General features: G+C 42.1%; 2 protein-coding genes across 2 annotated transcripts in view; both read right to left on the minus strand.

The window, feature by feature from the left end:
• The window catches only part of LOC138947004 (uncharacterized), a 61629-nt gene extending 58573 nt beyond the window's left edge, over positions 1-3056 (minus strand). The window contains exon 1 of the mRNA XM_070318424.1: positions 2340-3056. Within this exon, the coding sequence (XP_070174525.1) occupies positions 2340-2706 (367 nt within the window). The 5' untranslated portion in view covers positions 2707-3056. The remainder of the gene's footprint in view (positions 1-2339) is intronic.
• Positions 3057-4161: 1105 nt separating this feature from the next.
• Positions 4162-16630, minus strand: part of LOC138947006 (DNA topoisomerase 2-binding protein 1-like) — a 79863-nt gene continuing 67394 nt past the window's right edge. Inside the window, exons 36-42 of the mRNA XM_070318425.1 lie at positions 16026-16119; positions 14698-14804; positions 14212-14334; positions 12694-12815; positions 10993-11059; positions 9618-9748; positions 4162-8038 (exon numbers count right to left, since the gene is read on the minus strand). Coding sequence (XP_070174526.1) covers positions 7945-8038; positions 9618-9748; positions 10993-11059; positions 12694-12815; positions 14212-14334; positions 14698-14804; positions 16026-16119 — 738 coding nt within the window. The 3' untranslated portion in view covers positions 4162-7944. The remainder of the gene's footprint in view (positions 8039-9617; positions 9749-10992; positions 11060-12693; positions 12816-14211; positions 14335-14697; positions 14805-16025; positions 16120-16630) is intronic.

A 16630-nucleotide genomic window follows, 5' to 3' on the forward strand; every position in this document is an offset into this window, starting at 1 on the left:
TTGAAGGTACTGTCCTTGTCGTAAAAAGTCACTTCTAGTTGCCTTGAAGGTACTGTCCTTGTCGTAAAAAGTCACTTCTAGTTGCCTTGAAGGTACTGTCCTTGTCGTAAAAAGTCACTTCTAGTTGCCTTGAAGGTACTGTCCTTGTCGTAAAAAGTCACTTCTAGTTGCCTTGAAGGTACTGTCCTTGTCGTAAAAAGTCACTTCTAGTTGCCTTGAAGGTACTGTCCTTGTCGTAAAAAGTCACTTCTAGTTGGCTAGACAGGGGGGGGGGGGGGGGGGGGGGAGAGAGAGATTTAGGTCTACCGCTATTGCTGCGAAGAAGGAAAATAGTACCTTTGTTACAAATCGGGAATGGCGTTATGGGATGGGGGTGTGGGTGGTGTGTGTGTGTGTGTGTGGGGGGGAGGGGCTGGTCAGTAATCAACTTTAAATATTTTAACGAGTACAACAGTTACTGACCTTATTGTTTTTAAGAAGTAAGTGAAATTCGTCAAGCAGACGAGGGAGAAAGGGGAAGGGAAAACTTACGATCTGATTCTAGTAATGAGATCGGTCAGAGAACGAAGTAACGATTTCTGAACCTTCAAGTCTATCTCTTGGTAAGGGGAATGCATCATTATTTTCAGAGCATAATTCATGTTCATAGAGTGATCAAGAGATTCACTGGAGAGGTTCGTTGAGAGAGAGAGAGAGAGAGAGAGAGAGAGAGAGAGAGAGAGAGAGAGAGAGAGAGAGAGAGAGAGAGAGAGAGAGAGAGGGGGGGGTGTCTGGGATGGGGTGGGGAGTTGGATTCTACTTTATTAATGCAACCCGTCAGAGAGAGAATGAGGCTGGGGAATGTGTTTCTACTTTATGAGAGAGAGAGAGAGAGAGAGAGAGAGAGAGAGCAGGGGTCGACACTAACTTATTTGGCCTGGGGCCACACTGGCCCCGGAGATGAAAATTGCTGGGGCGGAAAACAAAAATCTGGGGCCCACTGTTATTCATGCTAAGTATATATATACCTTCAGAATCCCCACTTTTTCCAAGTGGTTCTCCGCTATAAGATCTGCACGGGCGACAATGCATTGTCTGTTTTTCTTCATCGTACTGAAGCCAGGGACATTCTTTCAACCATTTGACATTGAAATTACGACAGCGCTTTTGGCTGAATCGATCTCCTTTTTTCGTTTCTCTCCACCCTGTTCTTCATCTTCATTTCCATGTCGTTTTACACCAGGGATGTGTCGCCACATTTTGCGTTTGGCATTTGAAGGCGATACTTATCTCTCACGCTAAAGAGCGCAATCTTGGAGTTAATTCCCTTGCGGCATTGTCTTTCGACGATTTCAATGTGTGTGTTTTCTTGACTGCGGCATTGATCGTAACGCAAATTTCAGTGACGACTTTGACTGGCGATTTTTAGTGATTGGCTCTGGCATTAGAAATTTCGGTTTGTCATTGTTGGAATTTATCCTGGGGCGGAGTGGGCCCCAAGCTTCGGTAATGTTTGGGGCGGAACACAAAACTCTGGGGCGTTCCGCCCCCCGCCCCCGCTAGTGTCGAACCCTGGAGAGAGAGAGAGAGAGAGAGAGAGAGAGAGAGAGAGAGAGATGACGACAAAGAAGAAATAGACAGAATATCGGATTTTGCTTAAATAGCATGTGACCTTTCTCTGTATCTGAGACGCAAAAAAGGAAAACAGAAAAAAGAAAAAAAAAGATTCTACTTTATTAGTGCGGACTGTCAGTCAGTAGACGTGGCACTTGTATCTCAAGGGAGGCACCGGAGAGATCACTGAATCGAGGCGTTGTGAAAAGAAGATACTGAAGTGAAAATGCCAGAGGAAGGTCTTAGGTGCACTGGGGACAAACGCAAAAAGAATAGCTGAATCAAACATTTGTTGTGAGTCGTCAGCGCGAATTTAACGGTGATTCAAAGTACTCTGGCCTTCGCACTACAAAGAGGAAGCTTATCAATATCAACACTTTTTTTTTTCTCAAAAAGGGTCTATATTTTTTTTATTAATTGAAAAGCCGGCGCGTCGTGCAATGGCGTGGGAAGGAAAGACGTGAATTATCGAATGCAAGGAATTCTGAGTAAAAAAATTCAACTTCACAAGCAAGCAGGAAAACTGAACTTTTATGTGAAAAAAGGACTATATTTACCACTCCCACCCCACCCAAAAAAGACAAACAAAAAAGGAAAAGAAAACAGAACACACCCAAACAAAACAAAAACACAGACCAACTAACCAACTCCCCCAACACAACAACAGCAATGACATGGACAAATCAACAAAACCAGGCGTTACAATCAACCAGGAAAGTTTGACACGGGGTTAGAGTTGTACTTACTTCGAATCGCCCACGTATCTCGTTTTTCCAGAGCTCTGGAATATTCCATCAAGGCACCGGTACAGTTCACACTAACATTGTTGTAATTTCCCGGATTTTTTCCAGCATCTATCACCGCTTCGTACGCTTTTGGAAACAACGTTATCTTCTCCGAATCTCCCACATTTAACAATGTACGAACCGGTGTCTTTGCTGACCATTTGGGTTTGGATTGGGATTGAAATCCGTTTTTGTAGTTTGGAAATGTGATCTTAGGCGTTCGAACCGCAGTTTCACAGTGTACACAGTTTTGAATTAGAAGCAAAACGAATGTCGACGTGAAGATCAGAATTTCTATAAATCTCCACTTTTGTAGGACGTAATCCATTTTTCAAACCGTCGTCTGCATCTCCAGTGGAAATTACCAGTTCGCGTGATACAGCAAGTACACTGTACAGGGAAATGAAGAGAAAACTGCACTGTACCACTTCAAGCAGACGACACTTTCCATCAGCCAGAACGCGAGCGCTGAGTGAAGCAGACGACTAGACCGGAACTGGCGAAGAATGGACGCTGTGCAAGCGCCGCGCATCTTTTGTGTGTTGAGTGCTGTGTGTGTGTGGCTTTCAAAAACGGATTTACGTTTAACGTTTGTGTCCAAGTTCTTTTTTTTTAAATTCTGAATTAAAGTCGAGGGTGAAAAAAATTCTGTTGAGAGCATTTACATTTTTATTTTTTAAATACTGGTTAAAACTGTTCCTTTCTTCTTTTTGCGAATTATTTATTCAATTATTTGTACTTATGAATTAATACCCTGCAATTGTTAGATTGTAGCCAATTCCTTCCAGGTATTAATTATTGTAACAGTTTTGCAAAAATCAATGAATATTGTGTGTGTAGAATACTATTGTCATTATTTTTGTTTGACATTTAATTTCTCTTCTTTTCTAGTCACACCCTTGTCTTCTCTAAGCTTATCCATGTTAAGGGATAGATGACTCCAGTCCATGAGAGATACTACCAATGTAGAATTCCTTGCAGCAAAGAGTAAATGGTGACTGTCCTTACCAATCATTATAGCCAACACTATCATTAGAGTGACAGCAATTCAATCATTGTACGGTCTCTGAAATATGACTTAAGTGACAAAAACACATTTTTTGCTATTTTTAATGTAGCTTGTGATAGGTTCATTGCTTCAGCACTCAGTGACAATGACATAGGTGTGTGGTATTCATTTACTGACCGACAGGCCTGTCTCTTCTGTACTATACCCACTTGCAAAAGAAATGCACTTTCTTGGAATTGCAGTTCTAAATGGCCAAACTATTTTTTGGCATTGTACTTTGAATCAGTCAAACTATTTCATTCAGTATCAAAACTTGAAACAGAATCACTTTAAATTCTAAAGACTGTAGACAGGGGATTCCAAAATCTCCATTGTTTTCCCTCCCAACATTATTCATAAAATGAGCAAAGATATGGTTTAAACCTACTTTTAGTGCTCCGTTTGATAAAGTCACAAAAACCCTTCCGCTGTAGCTTTGAAATTTACAGAAGTTGGTAATTTTATGCTAAAGTCTCATTGATAGAAGCTCAGTTGGTAGCGGCCCCGGCTTTGAAATCTGTTTGTTGTTATCGGCGTGGGTTCGACCACCCTGTTCGGTGAGAGATTTATTTCCCAGAGTCACTTTGTGCACTCTCCTCGGTGTCCGTACACTCCACGTTGAAGATCCCAAGTTCTCAGCGAAAGGCTTGCAAACATGAACACACACATGCACGTAAAATTAATGACAGGTATGTTCGCTCACACAGGCGCAAAAATGAAAGCCAACACTCATCATTATAGTTTGTTTTTTGGTTTTTTTCTGCACGAAAAGCAATCATTTTCACTTCAGAGAAGTAAAACTTATGCAAAGGTAAGGTTAACAATTCAAAATGCAACAAGACAAAAGGTATTCACTGTACAAAGAGTTTGAACACTTTCAGGATGTGTTTAACCCTTACACTGGTGCAATTCTGTAACACATGTTACATGGCCACTGGTGAATTAACAGAGAGAAAAATAAAGAAAAACGGTCATATAATAGGTTTTCGCATCCATGGGAGGTAATCGGAACCGACCAAACAGACTGAGCCAGTAGCGCGACATATGTCGTGACAACCAGGTGATCGTATATGTAAAGTAGCGCGACATATGTCGCGACAACCAGCCTAAGGGTTAATACAGATGTTGTTCATAATGCTATATATACTGGGACCCCCCTTTCTGGGACCTCCAAAACAAATCTAAAAAATAAGGTCTTAAAAAGAAAGGAGTCTTACAATGGAAGTAAATTTACAGATGTGACAAACAGACAAATCTTTAAAGAAAGATCTATAAAAAAATAAAAATGTAAATGAAAAAAAAAGGGAGGGGGGGGGGGGGGGTGTGTAACATAGGAAATGAAGAATAAAGGCCAATACGCATGCAAACTTTTATTTTAAATGTAAAACACTAATTAACTTATACGTTCATGGACAGTGTATTATCAACATATTATATTCAAGGGCACTGAACATTTTCATGTTTCATGCACTACAAACACACTGTGACACATAAATATGCACACACACACAAACCCAAACTGATACACGTGCACATACTCTCCTCTATCTCTCTGCCTTCGACTACATTTGTCTGTATGTCTCTTTCTCACTCACTGACTTTCTTCCTTTTAGTCTTAAACAAACTAACACACACACACTCACACACACACACATTAGTAACTGCACTTCTTCTTTCAAGATTTCTGTATCATACAATCGTTCTGTACACACACACACACACACACACGTTTCAGCAGTCCAATAACACTAATATGATACAGGAACAAAGTTGCATTACTGCTCAGTAAAACTTTGAAGATTTTTATTTGATACAATCGTTCAGTGCACACACACACACACACACACACACGTTTCAGCAGTCCAATAACACCAATATGATACAGGAACAAAGTTGCATTACTGCTCAGTAAAACTTTGAAGATTTTCGTATCATACAACTGTTCTATATACACACACACACACACACACACACACACACACATTTGTAATTGTAAAACCCAATACACTAATTAATATGATACAGGAACAAATTGCATTACTGCTTAGTAAACCTTTCAAGATTTCCGTATCATACAATCGTTCTATGCACACACACACACACACACACACACACACACACACACACACACACACACACACACTGCCTCACCAGTCCAATACACTAATATGATACAGGAGCAAAGTTGTATTACTGCTTAGTAAACCTTCGAAGATTTCTGTATCAATACTATCATACACACACGTTCTACACACACACACACATCTGTACAGTCCAATACACAAATATGATACAGGAACAAAGTTGCATTACTGCTTAGTAAATCTTCGAAGATTTCCATTTCATACATACAACCGTTCTGTGCCCTCACACACACACACACACACACACACGCACCGACACACACACTAATGCTAGCAGTACCATGTGTCTGTTCCAGTAGACATGGTCCACACACCATCATTGATAAGACACTGATGGAAAAAGGGGTTTGGGTACATCACTTAATGAAGTGAGCTGCCTGATCTGAGTTTTTCTTACAGAATCACCTGTTTAAGATGCTCAGTATGCATTGCCATGCTTCTTTGGCCTTGAGATTCAAAGAAAAAAGTCAATCATTTGGTTTATTCAATATTCTTACTCATTCTTTGTTCATTCTTGGTTCTGAATCATATTGAGCCGATCAAGCAGCAATTGCAGGCATGGGATCAGCAGGAAGTTTACTTCTGCGACATGCATTCCACCGATTGATCTTAAAGGCATATGTACTCGATGACTATACACGCTAATTGCTTTACCAACAGCTGGAGACATGCTAAATTAAGTTCCCTGCAAAATATTGTGGTCTAGGACCCCTTCAATGTTGAGATATGTTAATTTTCATTTTGATCTGGATCGTCCTATTTATAGATTTGGCAACACATGTAACGTTGATGCAAAGGAGCTAACACCGCGGCTTTGTTGACATCCTCACTTTTTCAGAGGCTAGAACAAGCTGTAATGCATGTATTATGGTCCGCGCATGGTGACATATCGTCATTATATGGTCTTATGGTGCGTTTGACATCGATTATGGGCAAACTACACTTTGTAAACACGGGAGCGCGTACATATGCCTTTAAACCTTCAGTGCCTCATACATGTCTGGCATTTCTAAGGTACTAGGTATGAAGAAAAGAGAGGATAGAATTAGAAATAAGCGTGAAAGTGACATATGACACGAAAACAATGGAGTATCTGGGCAGGTGCCGCCCAGTCACAGGGAAACCTTTCATGCTACTGGCCACTGCAAGTTCACTTCTGTGCCGAGTCTTGTGTACTCCACTGCAGGTACATTCCTCATAGCTGTCACAGTCATCCCCCTGCACCTTTATATATTCCTCTAAGCTGTCTGGTACATGCCAGTCTCAGAAAAAAAGACACATGTCTTATGCTCAATTATATCTTGACACCTCAGAGTTGTCTGATATTAACAACTGCATTATTACTCCCTCAAGTTGTCTGGTATTTGGCTATCTGCCAGTCTCAGCAAAACAGTAGCATGTCAATATCCAATCATATTTTGAGACCTCCGTTATCTAATATCAACCACTGCAGGTTGACTCCCCCAAGTTGTCTGGTATCCGCCGGTCTCAAAAAAAAGTATCGTGTCAATGCCCAATTATATCTTGACACCTCAAAGTTGTCTGATAAAGTGATATCAACAACTGCATGTTTACTCCCCCAAGTTGTCGGGTATTTGCCAATCTCAGAGAAAACAACCTCACCCGTCACTCACCCATCACAGATTCACTTCATCTTAGATACACTTCCTGCAGGTTCCGACCTTTAAGTATTCCAAGTTGTCTGGTATTGGTATAGATCTGTCAGTCTTAGAGAAAACATCCACACCTGGCACCCAGGTATTGCAGATTCACCCCATCTCAGACAACACTTCCTGCAGGTTTCTACCTCCAAGTTGTCTGGTACATTCCAAGTTGTCTGGTACATTCCAAGTTGTCTGGTATTGGTACATTGTATCTGTCAGTCTCAGAGAAAACACCCACACCTGTCACCCAGTCTTTGCAGATTCACCATAACTTGGATACATTTCCTGCAGGTTTCTACCTCCACGTGGGCAGATACATTCCAAGTTGTCTGGTATCTACCAGTCACAGAGAAAACATCCACACATGTCACCCAGTCTTTGCAGATTCACCATAACTTGGATACATTTCCTGCAGGTTTCTACCTCCACGTGGGCAGATACATTCCAAGTTGTCTGGTATCTACCAGTCACAGAGAAAACTTCCACACATGTCATCAGCGGTTGCAGATTCACTCCATGTGTCAGACGTTCTTCACTGCACAGTGTATTCTCCAAGCTGTCACCTATAGTACATAATACACTTACTCCTCCTTGCCATCTCTGCTACCTTCGCGATCGCTTGTTGCTGGAGCTGATGTTGGTGTTGTTGCGTTCTTCACTGCAGTTTATTCTCCAAGCAGTCCCCCACTTATTCCTCCTTGCTATCTATGCTACCTTCGCAATCGCTTGTTGCTGGAGCTGATGTTGATGTTGTTGCCGTCTGTCTGCGCGGCTTTGCGTTTCCTGGACTGGTCCTGTTGGAGGCTGAGACAGAAAGCAGTCTGCGTTGACAGGTTAGTACATAGCTGAGAATCATATTGACAGTAGCAGTGACTAGTGTGAATTGTACAGATAACGTAAAAATAACTTGGTGTAAAATAAACAACTGCTCATCTAAAGCTATTGTAGTTATGAGTACAGTAAAACCTGAGTCTAGCGGACCCTTGTTGTAACGGCCACCTGCTACATACGGACAGTTTATCATGGAACGAACACGATTTCAACAATAACTAACCTTTAACGGACGGACACCTGCCACTTACGGACGCGGACACGATTTTTCGGACCGTAGGAAGTGTAAACACTGTCACAAACGGACACTACGTACATGAAAACGCAACTTCGAAAACTCGACTCTTATTCAGGTCAGTGCTCGGCAGCCGTAGCACAAATGGTTGTTGATTGGTTGTCCTGTCCCTTTTCTGACCAATCAGTGGCTTGTTTAGATGGAGACTCACTTTCGCTCACTCACTTTCGCTTCGCTCACTTTCGCCCAATTTCGGTTTTCCGCATTGTGGATACAGTCACAACCAAAAGCAACAGTACTGTGTTTGAAAATGGAATCTCCAGCAGGAAAAAGAAAAGCGTTGACTTTAGAGCAGCGTGTCGCTGCCTTGAAAAAACTAGATAGCGCCCAATCATGCCGAGATGTGGCGAAGGAGATGGGATGTGGTAAAACACAGATCGCGACGATCAAATCGGAAAAAGAAGACGTGATGAAGGAGTGGGAGTCTGGGGCACGAAGCGACCAAAAAACTGTGAAATGTCGGAAAACGCAATATGAAGACCCTGAACAACTTGGTATGGGAGTGGTTTTGTACTGCAAGATTGAAGAATAAATACATACTCCAGGATTGACAAAAAGTGTCTTGTACATTTTACGTGCTCTTTTGTAAAATATTGCCCCGGCCCCTCCACCTGTAAAGAAAGGACACCTGTCTAATAGGGACACCATTACCATACCCCAAGGGTGTCCTTTAGAGACAGGTTTTACTGTATACACAATCTACTTGTACTTGCATATGCAGGGGCAAAGATGACCAACAAGTTTTCTTAACGTTTGCTAGTGCGCGGATAGAAAGACCTTCTTCGTCTTCTCTGTTCATGGGCTTAGACTCCCACGTTCACTCATGTTTTTAGCACGAGTGGATTTTTACGTGTATGACCGTTTTTACCACGCAATTCAGGCAGCATACGCCGATTTCGGGGGAGGCATGCTGGGTATTTTCGTGTTTCTATAACCCACCGAACTCTGACATGAACTTGGTCTTGTGCTTGCGTGTACACACGAAGGGGGTTAAGTCACTAGCAGGTCTGCACATCAGTTGACCTGGGAGATCGGAAAAATCTCCACTCTTAATCCACCAGGCGACAGCGACCGGGATTCGAACTCACAACCTCCCGATTAGAAGGCCGACGTCTTACCACCACGCCACTGCGCCCGTCTGATAGGAAGACCACATATGCAGACAGACAGCTATGATTGACAGTACTGTAACTTTTAAAAAATAACAACATTCTTTTCCATGTATTTCTGAATTTTATGTACAATAGCTGAACATACCTGGCTCTGAGGTTGACAATTTCTGCAGGTGTGTGGTTCTCAGGAGCAGGTGCCTGTTCTGTCAGGTGAGCGGCAATGAACTCGGGTTTCAGAATGTGATCCACTCCACACACCAAGGCCTGCAGGTCGCTCTGAAGAAGGAAAATGGATGCCCAGAAATAAGTGAAATGTTGAAGCAAATCTGTTTCTGTGTCCATTTGGAGCTCTTGGAACCCACTCAAACGAGGCACATACACACACACTCAATGTATATCAGTTATTGGCCGAGACCTCAATTAAAACATAGTTGAGTTCCGTCACTGTACTCATCTTTATAACATAATTCAACCAATATCTTGTTAGCATATAACCACTTCAAGCCGAAATATTTAAATATCTTGTCAATCATAAACATCAGGACAAAGTCCACCATTGTGAACATAATGATCCAATTTAACCATATCCGAGTGCAGGATAAAGGCGGTTCTTTAGCTGCACAACTTTCACTTTGAGCACTAGAACGCTGTCTTCTGCAGTCAACGCTGATTGGCTGGCAGGTGTGATGTATTCAAATGACGTGTTTAAATTTATGACGGCATCAAATTACTGATGATTTGTTTATTTAAAACAAAGCAAACAGTCATATTTCCTGCACTGCCTATATCAAGAACAGGTTTCACCAAACATATCTGTTCTACACATTACTTTGCATCTTTGTCTTCAAGTAACATATCATCAAACATTCATATCCCCGTCTCACTCCCCCCCCCCCCCTTTTCAAACCAACCTGATATTATATACAGTGGAACCCCATTTTAATTAAGACCCTCAATTTAAGACTCCCCACTTTTTAAGACCTTACTTTTTTGGATGTTCTGTTCATAACCTCTGTAAATGTACCTCCATTTTAAGACCTGATTTTGTGAGATTGTTGTAGGTCTTACTCCTACAATGGGGGTGCCACTGTATCGTTCTTTCTTTCTTTATTTGGTGTTTAACGTCGTTTTCAACCGTTCAAGGTTATATCGCGACGGGAAAAGGGGGGAGATGGGATAGAGCCACTTGTTAAATGTTTCTTGTTCACAAAAGCACTAATCAAAAAATTGCTCCAGGGGCTTGCAACGTAGTACAATATATGACCTTACTGGGAGAATGCAAGTTTCTAGTACAAAGGACTTAACATTTCTTACATACTGCTTGACTAAAATCTTTACAAACATTGACTATTTTCTATACAAGAAACACTTAACAAGGGTAAAAGGAGAAACAGAATCCGTTAGTCGCCTTTTACGACATGCTGGGGGGCATCAGGTCAATTCTTCCCCCTAACCCGGGGGGGGGGGGGGAGGGGCCACTGTATCTACAATTCCAATCTTTTTAGATGAGTAACACATACCTCCAACAACTTGACTTTGTGCAGTTCCACAAAAGCATGGGTGGCACTGACCTCAGTGAACGGGGGTCTGAAAAACACAAACAACAAACCAAATTACATACACGTAAACATCTCAAAGTTCTCATCTTTACTTTTTTTATTACTGTAACATTTCTTTTTGCACTTGGTTTTTGTCACATACTTACTGACAAAAAAACTGCAAACGCTAACTTCTTATTTCTTCATCTTTGTAAATTTCTTCTGGTCCCCGGTTTGTTTCTCAACATTCGCTGTGCTTGTCTTGTCGGTAAAACCAACCTAGGCCAATTCCATTTTCCTGGCAGATTATATAATATTAACAGCTATTGTGTTTTCAGCGTAGCAATAGGCTCCGATATTTAGACGACGTTGCGTAGAGAAATGAGAGTTTGCTGGTTCAGTGCAAAACACTGGAAAGACAGCTAGACTGCAGCTCTAGAGTTTTGCAAGTTGTGTTGCCTGTCAAAGAATTGGATTTTACCCGGAATGTATTGCATGTATGGTAAGAAAAAAATGGACACAAATTATATCGTCTGTCGACCAGTCACAGAAGCAAACCTGACCAGGTATACAAGCACTTTATCCACGGCAATGAAACTGGAAACATGCTTTGTTTGTTGTTGTAAATATAAAAGATATTGAGCAACTTCTGTGGAAATATAGATAGTCTATGGACCATTTCGAAGCTGGGTTGGGAGAGGGGAGGAAGAGATAGCAGAATCTCTGTTTCAGCGTACCGTGTGACCCCACTAGACGTACGAAGATTTTCTAAATGGTCACTTGGCTATAGACTGATGATCGAAATAAGGCTGTGTGAGACTATACAATCACAACCCCCGAATTCCCGCACATGTCTATCAGAAGAGCAATATACAGTCGAACCCACTTAAAACGAACACGCTAGTTACGAATTTTGACTTATAACGTATTAGTTTTAAGTTCCCAACTGAATACCTCTTTCTTCATGCTTAAAAAAAATGCTTGAAACGAATTCTTTGTAACGAATTTATGCTTATAACGAGCACTTTTTGGATTCCCAAGCATGCATAATGTCTGTAATTTACTCACGCTTATGGCAAAATCTTTAAAATCGTCCCGAGATCGACATATCATATCATTTGCATAACGAACCCCTCTTTTAACAAACACGTTTTCATCGCCCCAGAGCCGCTTTGTCTCTAAAAGTCACAAGGCTACAAGGATCTGCGTGTGAGGCGAGGTCAAAGGCAGGTCCATTGTGATGGCTGGGTGGCCTTCTTTATAGACACTGACCTTCTTCCCAGGGGTCATTGACCCAGTTTTAGCTATGAGAGGTGGTTCCCCTTTCATATGAGAGAGGAAACACTTCCTGCACCCGGGTCAGTGACCGAGTTTAACCTATGGGGAGTTTAATCTATGGGGCGGTCTCTTTGATGTCTTGAGAGGAAACTTGGCCAGGGTAGTACATGCACCAGAACTGGTGGACACCATGAAATCGGAGATTGATCAGAATGTGCATGTACATGCTTTTACACGACTTTTTAAATTTTACTTCTAAAATTGTGACAGTAAAAAAAATCAATCAATTCTCTTAATGCGAATTTCGGTTAAGACGAACTTATTTCCCGATCCCCAGTGATTCGTCTTAAGCGAGTTCGACTGTACATAATAAAGCTAAGCGTTCAATACAATCCAAAGACTTACTTGACACTGACAATAGTAGCTCCCCCCGCTGACAGCAAGCGTTTGAAGTTTTCTTCTCTCTTGAGTTCTGTGAGAAGAATGACCCGCCAGCCCTGGAAAGCACCTTTACAGCTGGGGTCCGACTGCATAAAAGAAAGATGAACATGTCAAATTATGCACTGCATCTTCAAGTGCTATGTGTGTCCCACAGACCAGGGAACCCCTGTTTTGCACTTGAAGTATTCTCAAACAAACTTGGTGTATTTTCGGAAACATGAATGTATTCCACACATCATTTGAACATGCATGATTGAAGCATGCTTCACAGGCATCCGTCGCTAAGATTAATTAAGTTTACCAATACATTTAAAACAAATACTTCTTTTGATGTTTACTGACAAAAACTCTAATCATGTGTCAAAAAATTGGATCGGCTTCGGGATGCGCTTGTGAAAAAAAGTAGTCTAGGAATTTATCTCGTCGTATTTTTTTCCACTGACCGTATGGATCGTATTCTAGACAATCATGCATACAAAATAAGGCAAAATCGTATGGGTTCCCGGGTCTGGTCCCACCGACAGGACAAGGCAATGCTGTGGTACAGTGAAACCTGCCCTGGTGACTTCCTCTTAATAACAACCACCTTCTCACAACGACCTCCCCAAATTAACCCCAGCAAGGTTTTTTCCTTAAAAATTCTAAAATTAACACAACCTAACTTTCTTATACTGTGCACTCTCTGACTCCACATAGAGACATGAATACACGTATGCAAGAAGAAGAAAAAATGGGTAGTGTCGTATTGTATGGCAGCTGGCATTCCCCAGTGCAAAAGCAGCCTGAATTTCTATGAGGGTATTCTTGGAGGACGATATTATACCAATACCAATACCGATACAGTGGAACCCCCATTTAAAGACCTAAAAAATCTGAGAAATAGGGTCTTAAAAAGGAGGGAGTCTTAAAATGGAGGTAATTTTACAGAGGCTTTGAACAGAAAATCTGAAAAAGCAAGGTCTTAAATGGAGGGGTTGATGCTCCAAAAAGGTCGGTTCTACCCTACGGCTCCCAGACGTGGAGAATGACCAAGGTGACACAGCAGAAGATTCAGACTTTCATCAACACCTGTCTGAGGCGCATCTTCAAGACCAGATGGACAGACAAGATCTGCAACGAAGAGCTGTGGCAAAGGGCGTGCCAAGAGCCCGTTTACAGCCAGATTCTGAGGAGAAAATGGGGCTGGATTAGACACACCCTCAGGAAACCAACATCCAGCATCACCCGCCAGGTTCTGACTTGGACACCCCGCAGGGCAAAAGAAAGAGAAGGAGGCCGAGAAACAGCTGGAGGCGTGACACAGAGGCAGAACTGAAGAGGCAAGGCAACAGCTGGGCAGAAGCGGAATGAACAGCCCAGAACAGGGTGCGATGGAGAAATGTCGTCAATAGCCTATGCTCCGCTGGGGGTAAAGGGCCTAAATCAAAATCAAAAGGGGGTTCCACTGTACCAGGCACCACACAGCCTAAACTTCAAACCTACCTTTCTCATACTGTGCACTTTCTGCCTCCACTTGAAGGCTGCCTGCACCAAGTTGTACGTCTGGCCGTCCAGGCTCTGCATCAGGTGGGACATGGCCGGGTTCCCCCACTCATGGCTCTCCTCCTGTCAGCACAGGTAACATTCAACAGGTAAAGTTTCTAAGTGTGCATCAGGTGGGACATGGCCGGGTTCCCCCACTCATGGTTCTCCTCCTGCCAGCACAGGTAACATTCAACATGTAACACCTTTCTACATGTGCATCAGATGGGACATGGTTCTCCTCCTGCCAGCACAGGTAACATTCAACAGGTAACATGTTTCTACATGTGCATCAGGTGGGACATGGTTCTCCTTCTGGTAACATTCAAAGCGAGAAAAAACACACACAAGGGAAAGCAACTCTTCTACAACCCATACAAAGAGACAGAGTTATTTCTGGACCTTATCTATTATGCACACAAAATGCAAAGAAGAAGAGCCTCTCACCCTGACAAACTTGCCCTCCTGCCTGCAGGCGATGAGATAAGACTTGTGCAGCACCCAGCGTCCTGTGGCCACGGCTGCCAGGAACTTCTCATTCCGTGATGGTTTGACTGTGAGGGGGAAATGAACACCATTAATAAACAGGATGGCAACAAGCAAAGGTAAAAACACATGACGGCACAGGAAGAACTCTCACCCCTGCATGGGAGGCCGGACATCTCATCCACTAGGCCAATGTGCCTGTTTGTAAGCAAGTCAAGTGAAAAATTTATTTCAAGCCATGAAACCAAGGCCGAACAACCTTCAGAGTGGCGTGTCACTGAAGCTTACCATCTGTCTCAAGGATGCAGATCTGAAGAAGTGAAGGAAGGTAACTGCAGCAACCCATTTTTTTCCCACAAGCCATTAGGATACATTTTCTAGCACAATTTTGGTCTTGTTAAGGTTCAAACCACAGAGAATATCTTTTCTCACAAGCCATTGGGATACATTTTCTAGAGCAATTTTGGTCTTGTTAACTCATTCGAGGCGCAGCTAAATTTCCCCTGTGTTCCCTGCCAACGCGCGATTTAGAGCCATTTTGAAAAAAATATTAAAAATCAACAACACAAGATAACCTTACATACCTTATGTTTTTGCAAAGTTTGAAACTTACTCTTTTAGAAAATATATGAAACATTTGAAAGTACATACCTTTTGTTGTCTTCATATCCACGCAAAATATCCAATTTGAAGCAAAACAAAAAAACTTTCTACGTCATGGGTTCATCATACACAATGTCATGATCGACACTTGCATTGCCCGAATCATCACCCAAATGATCGTCCATTGGCACAAAATCGTCACCAGAATCTAAAATATCATCTCCACTATCATCATCACTGAGGTCAAGATCAGAACCGTACTGAATAACACGTTCTAGCACTCTTTTCAAGTTACTACGTCTCAGCAGAACGATCCGCCATCTTGGAAAAGTCAAAACACGTGGGTCGCACACCGTCAACAAAATTTTTATTAATCCCAACAATTTAAGGGAAGGAACTGTTTACAGTGAATGGTACCACTGTAGACAGATAGAAGTTCATTGCAGGGGTTGTTTCCCTTGGTCAGCAGGACCGTTTACACCGTTAAAAATTCGTGATATCCGTCGGAACTCAAGTGCCGGCACGCAGCCAACGCTAAACACAGATGTCGGAATTCCAGTTCCGACGCGCCTCGAATGAGTTAAGGTTCATACCACAGAGAGTATCTTTATCCACAAGACATTGGGATACATTTTCTAGAACAATTTTGATGTTAAGGGTAAATCAGGTGAAGGAGGGCTACTCACTGACAACAACGTGCGTGCAGGCAGGATCGAATTGTTGTTTCTCCAGCACAGTGCCTCCCAGTCGCTCTACCACCTCTGCATACTCTATTCTCTCCTGTCGTAACCACAACATAACACGGATTAAACAAGATCTTCATACTCTATTCTCTCCTGTCGTAACCACAACATAACACGGATTAAACAAGATCTTCATACTCTATTCTCTCCTGTCGTAACCTCAACATAACACGGATTAAACAAGATCTTCATACTCTATTCTCTCCTGTCGTAACCTCAACATAACACGGATTAAACAAGATCTTCATACTCTATTCTCTCCTGTCATAACCACACCATAACACGGATTAAACAAGATCTTCATACTCTATTCTCTCCTGTCGTAACCACAACATAACACGGATTAAACAAGATCTTCATACTCTATTCTCTCCTGTCATAACCACAACATAACACGGATTAAACAAGATCTTCATACTCTATTCTCTCCTGTCGTAACCACAACATAACACGGATTAAACAAGATCTTCATACTCTATTTTCTCCTGTCATAACCACAACATAACATGGATTAAACAACCTCTGCATACTCTATTCTCCCCTGTAAT

The sequence above is a fragment of the Littorina saxatilis genome, linkage group LG14, assembly GCF_037325665.1.
Source record: "Littorina saxatilis isolate snail1 linkage group LG14, US_GU_Lsax_2.0, whole genome shotgun sequence".
In the NCBI taxonomy this organism is placed as follows: Eukaryota; Metazoa; Mollusca; class Gastropoda; order Littorinimorpha; family Littorinidae; genus Littorina; species Littorina saxatilis.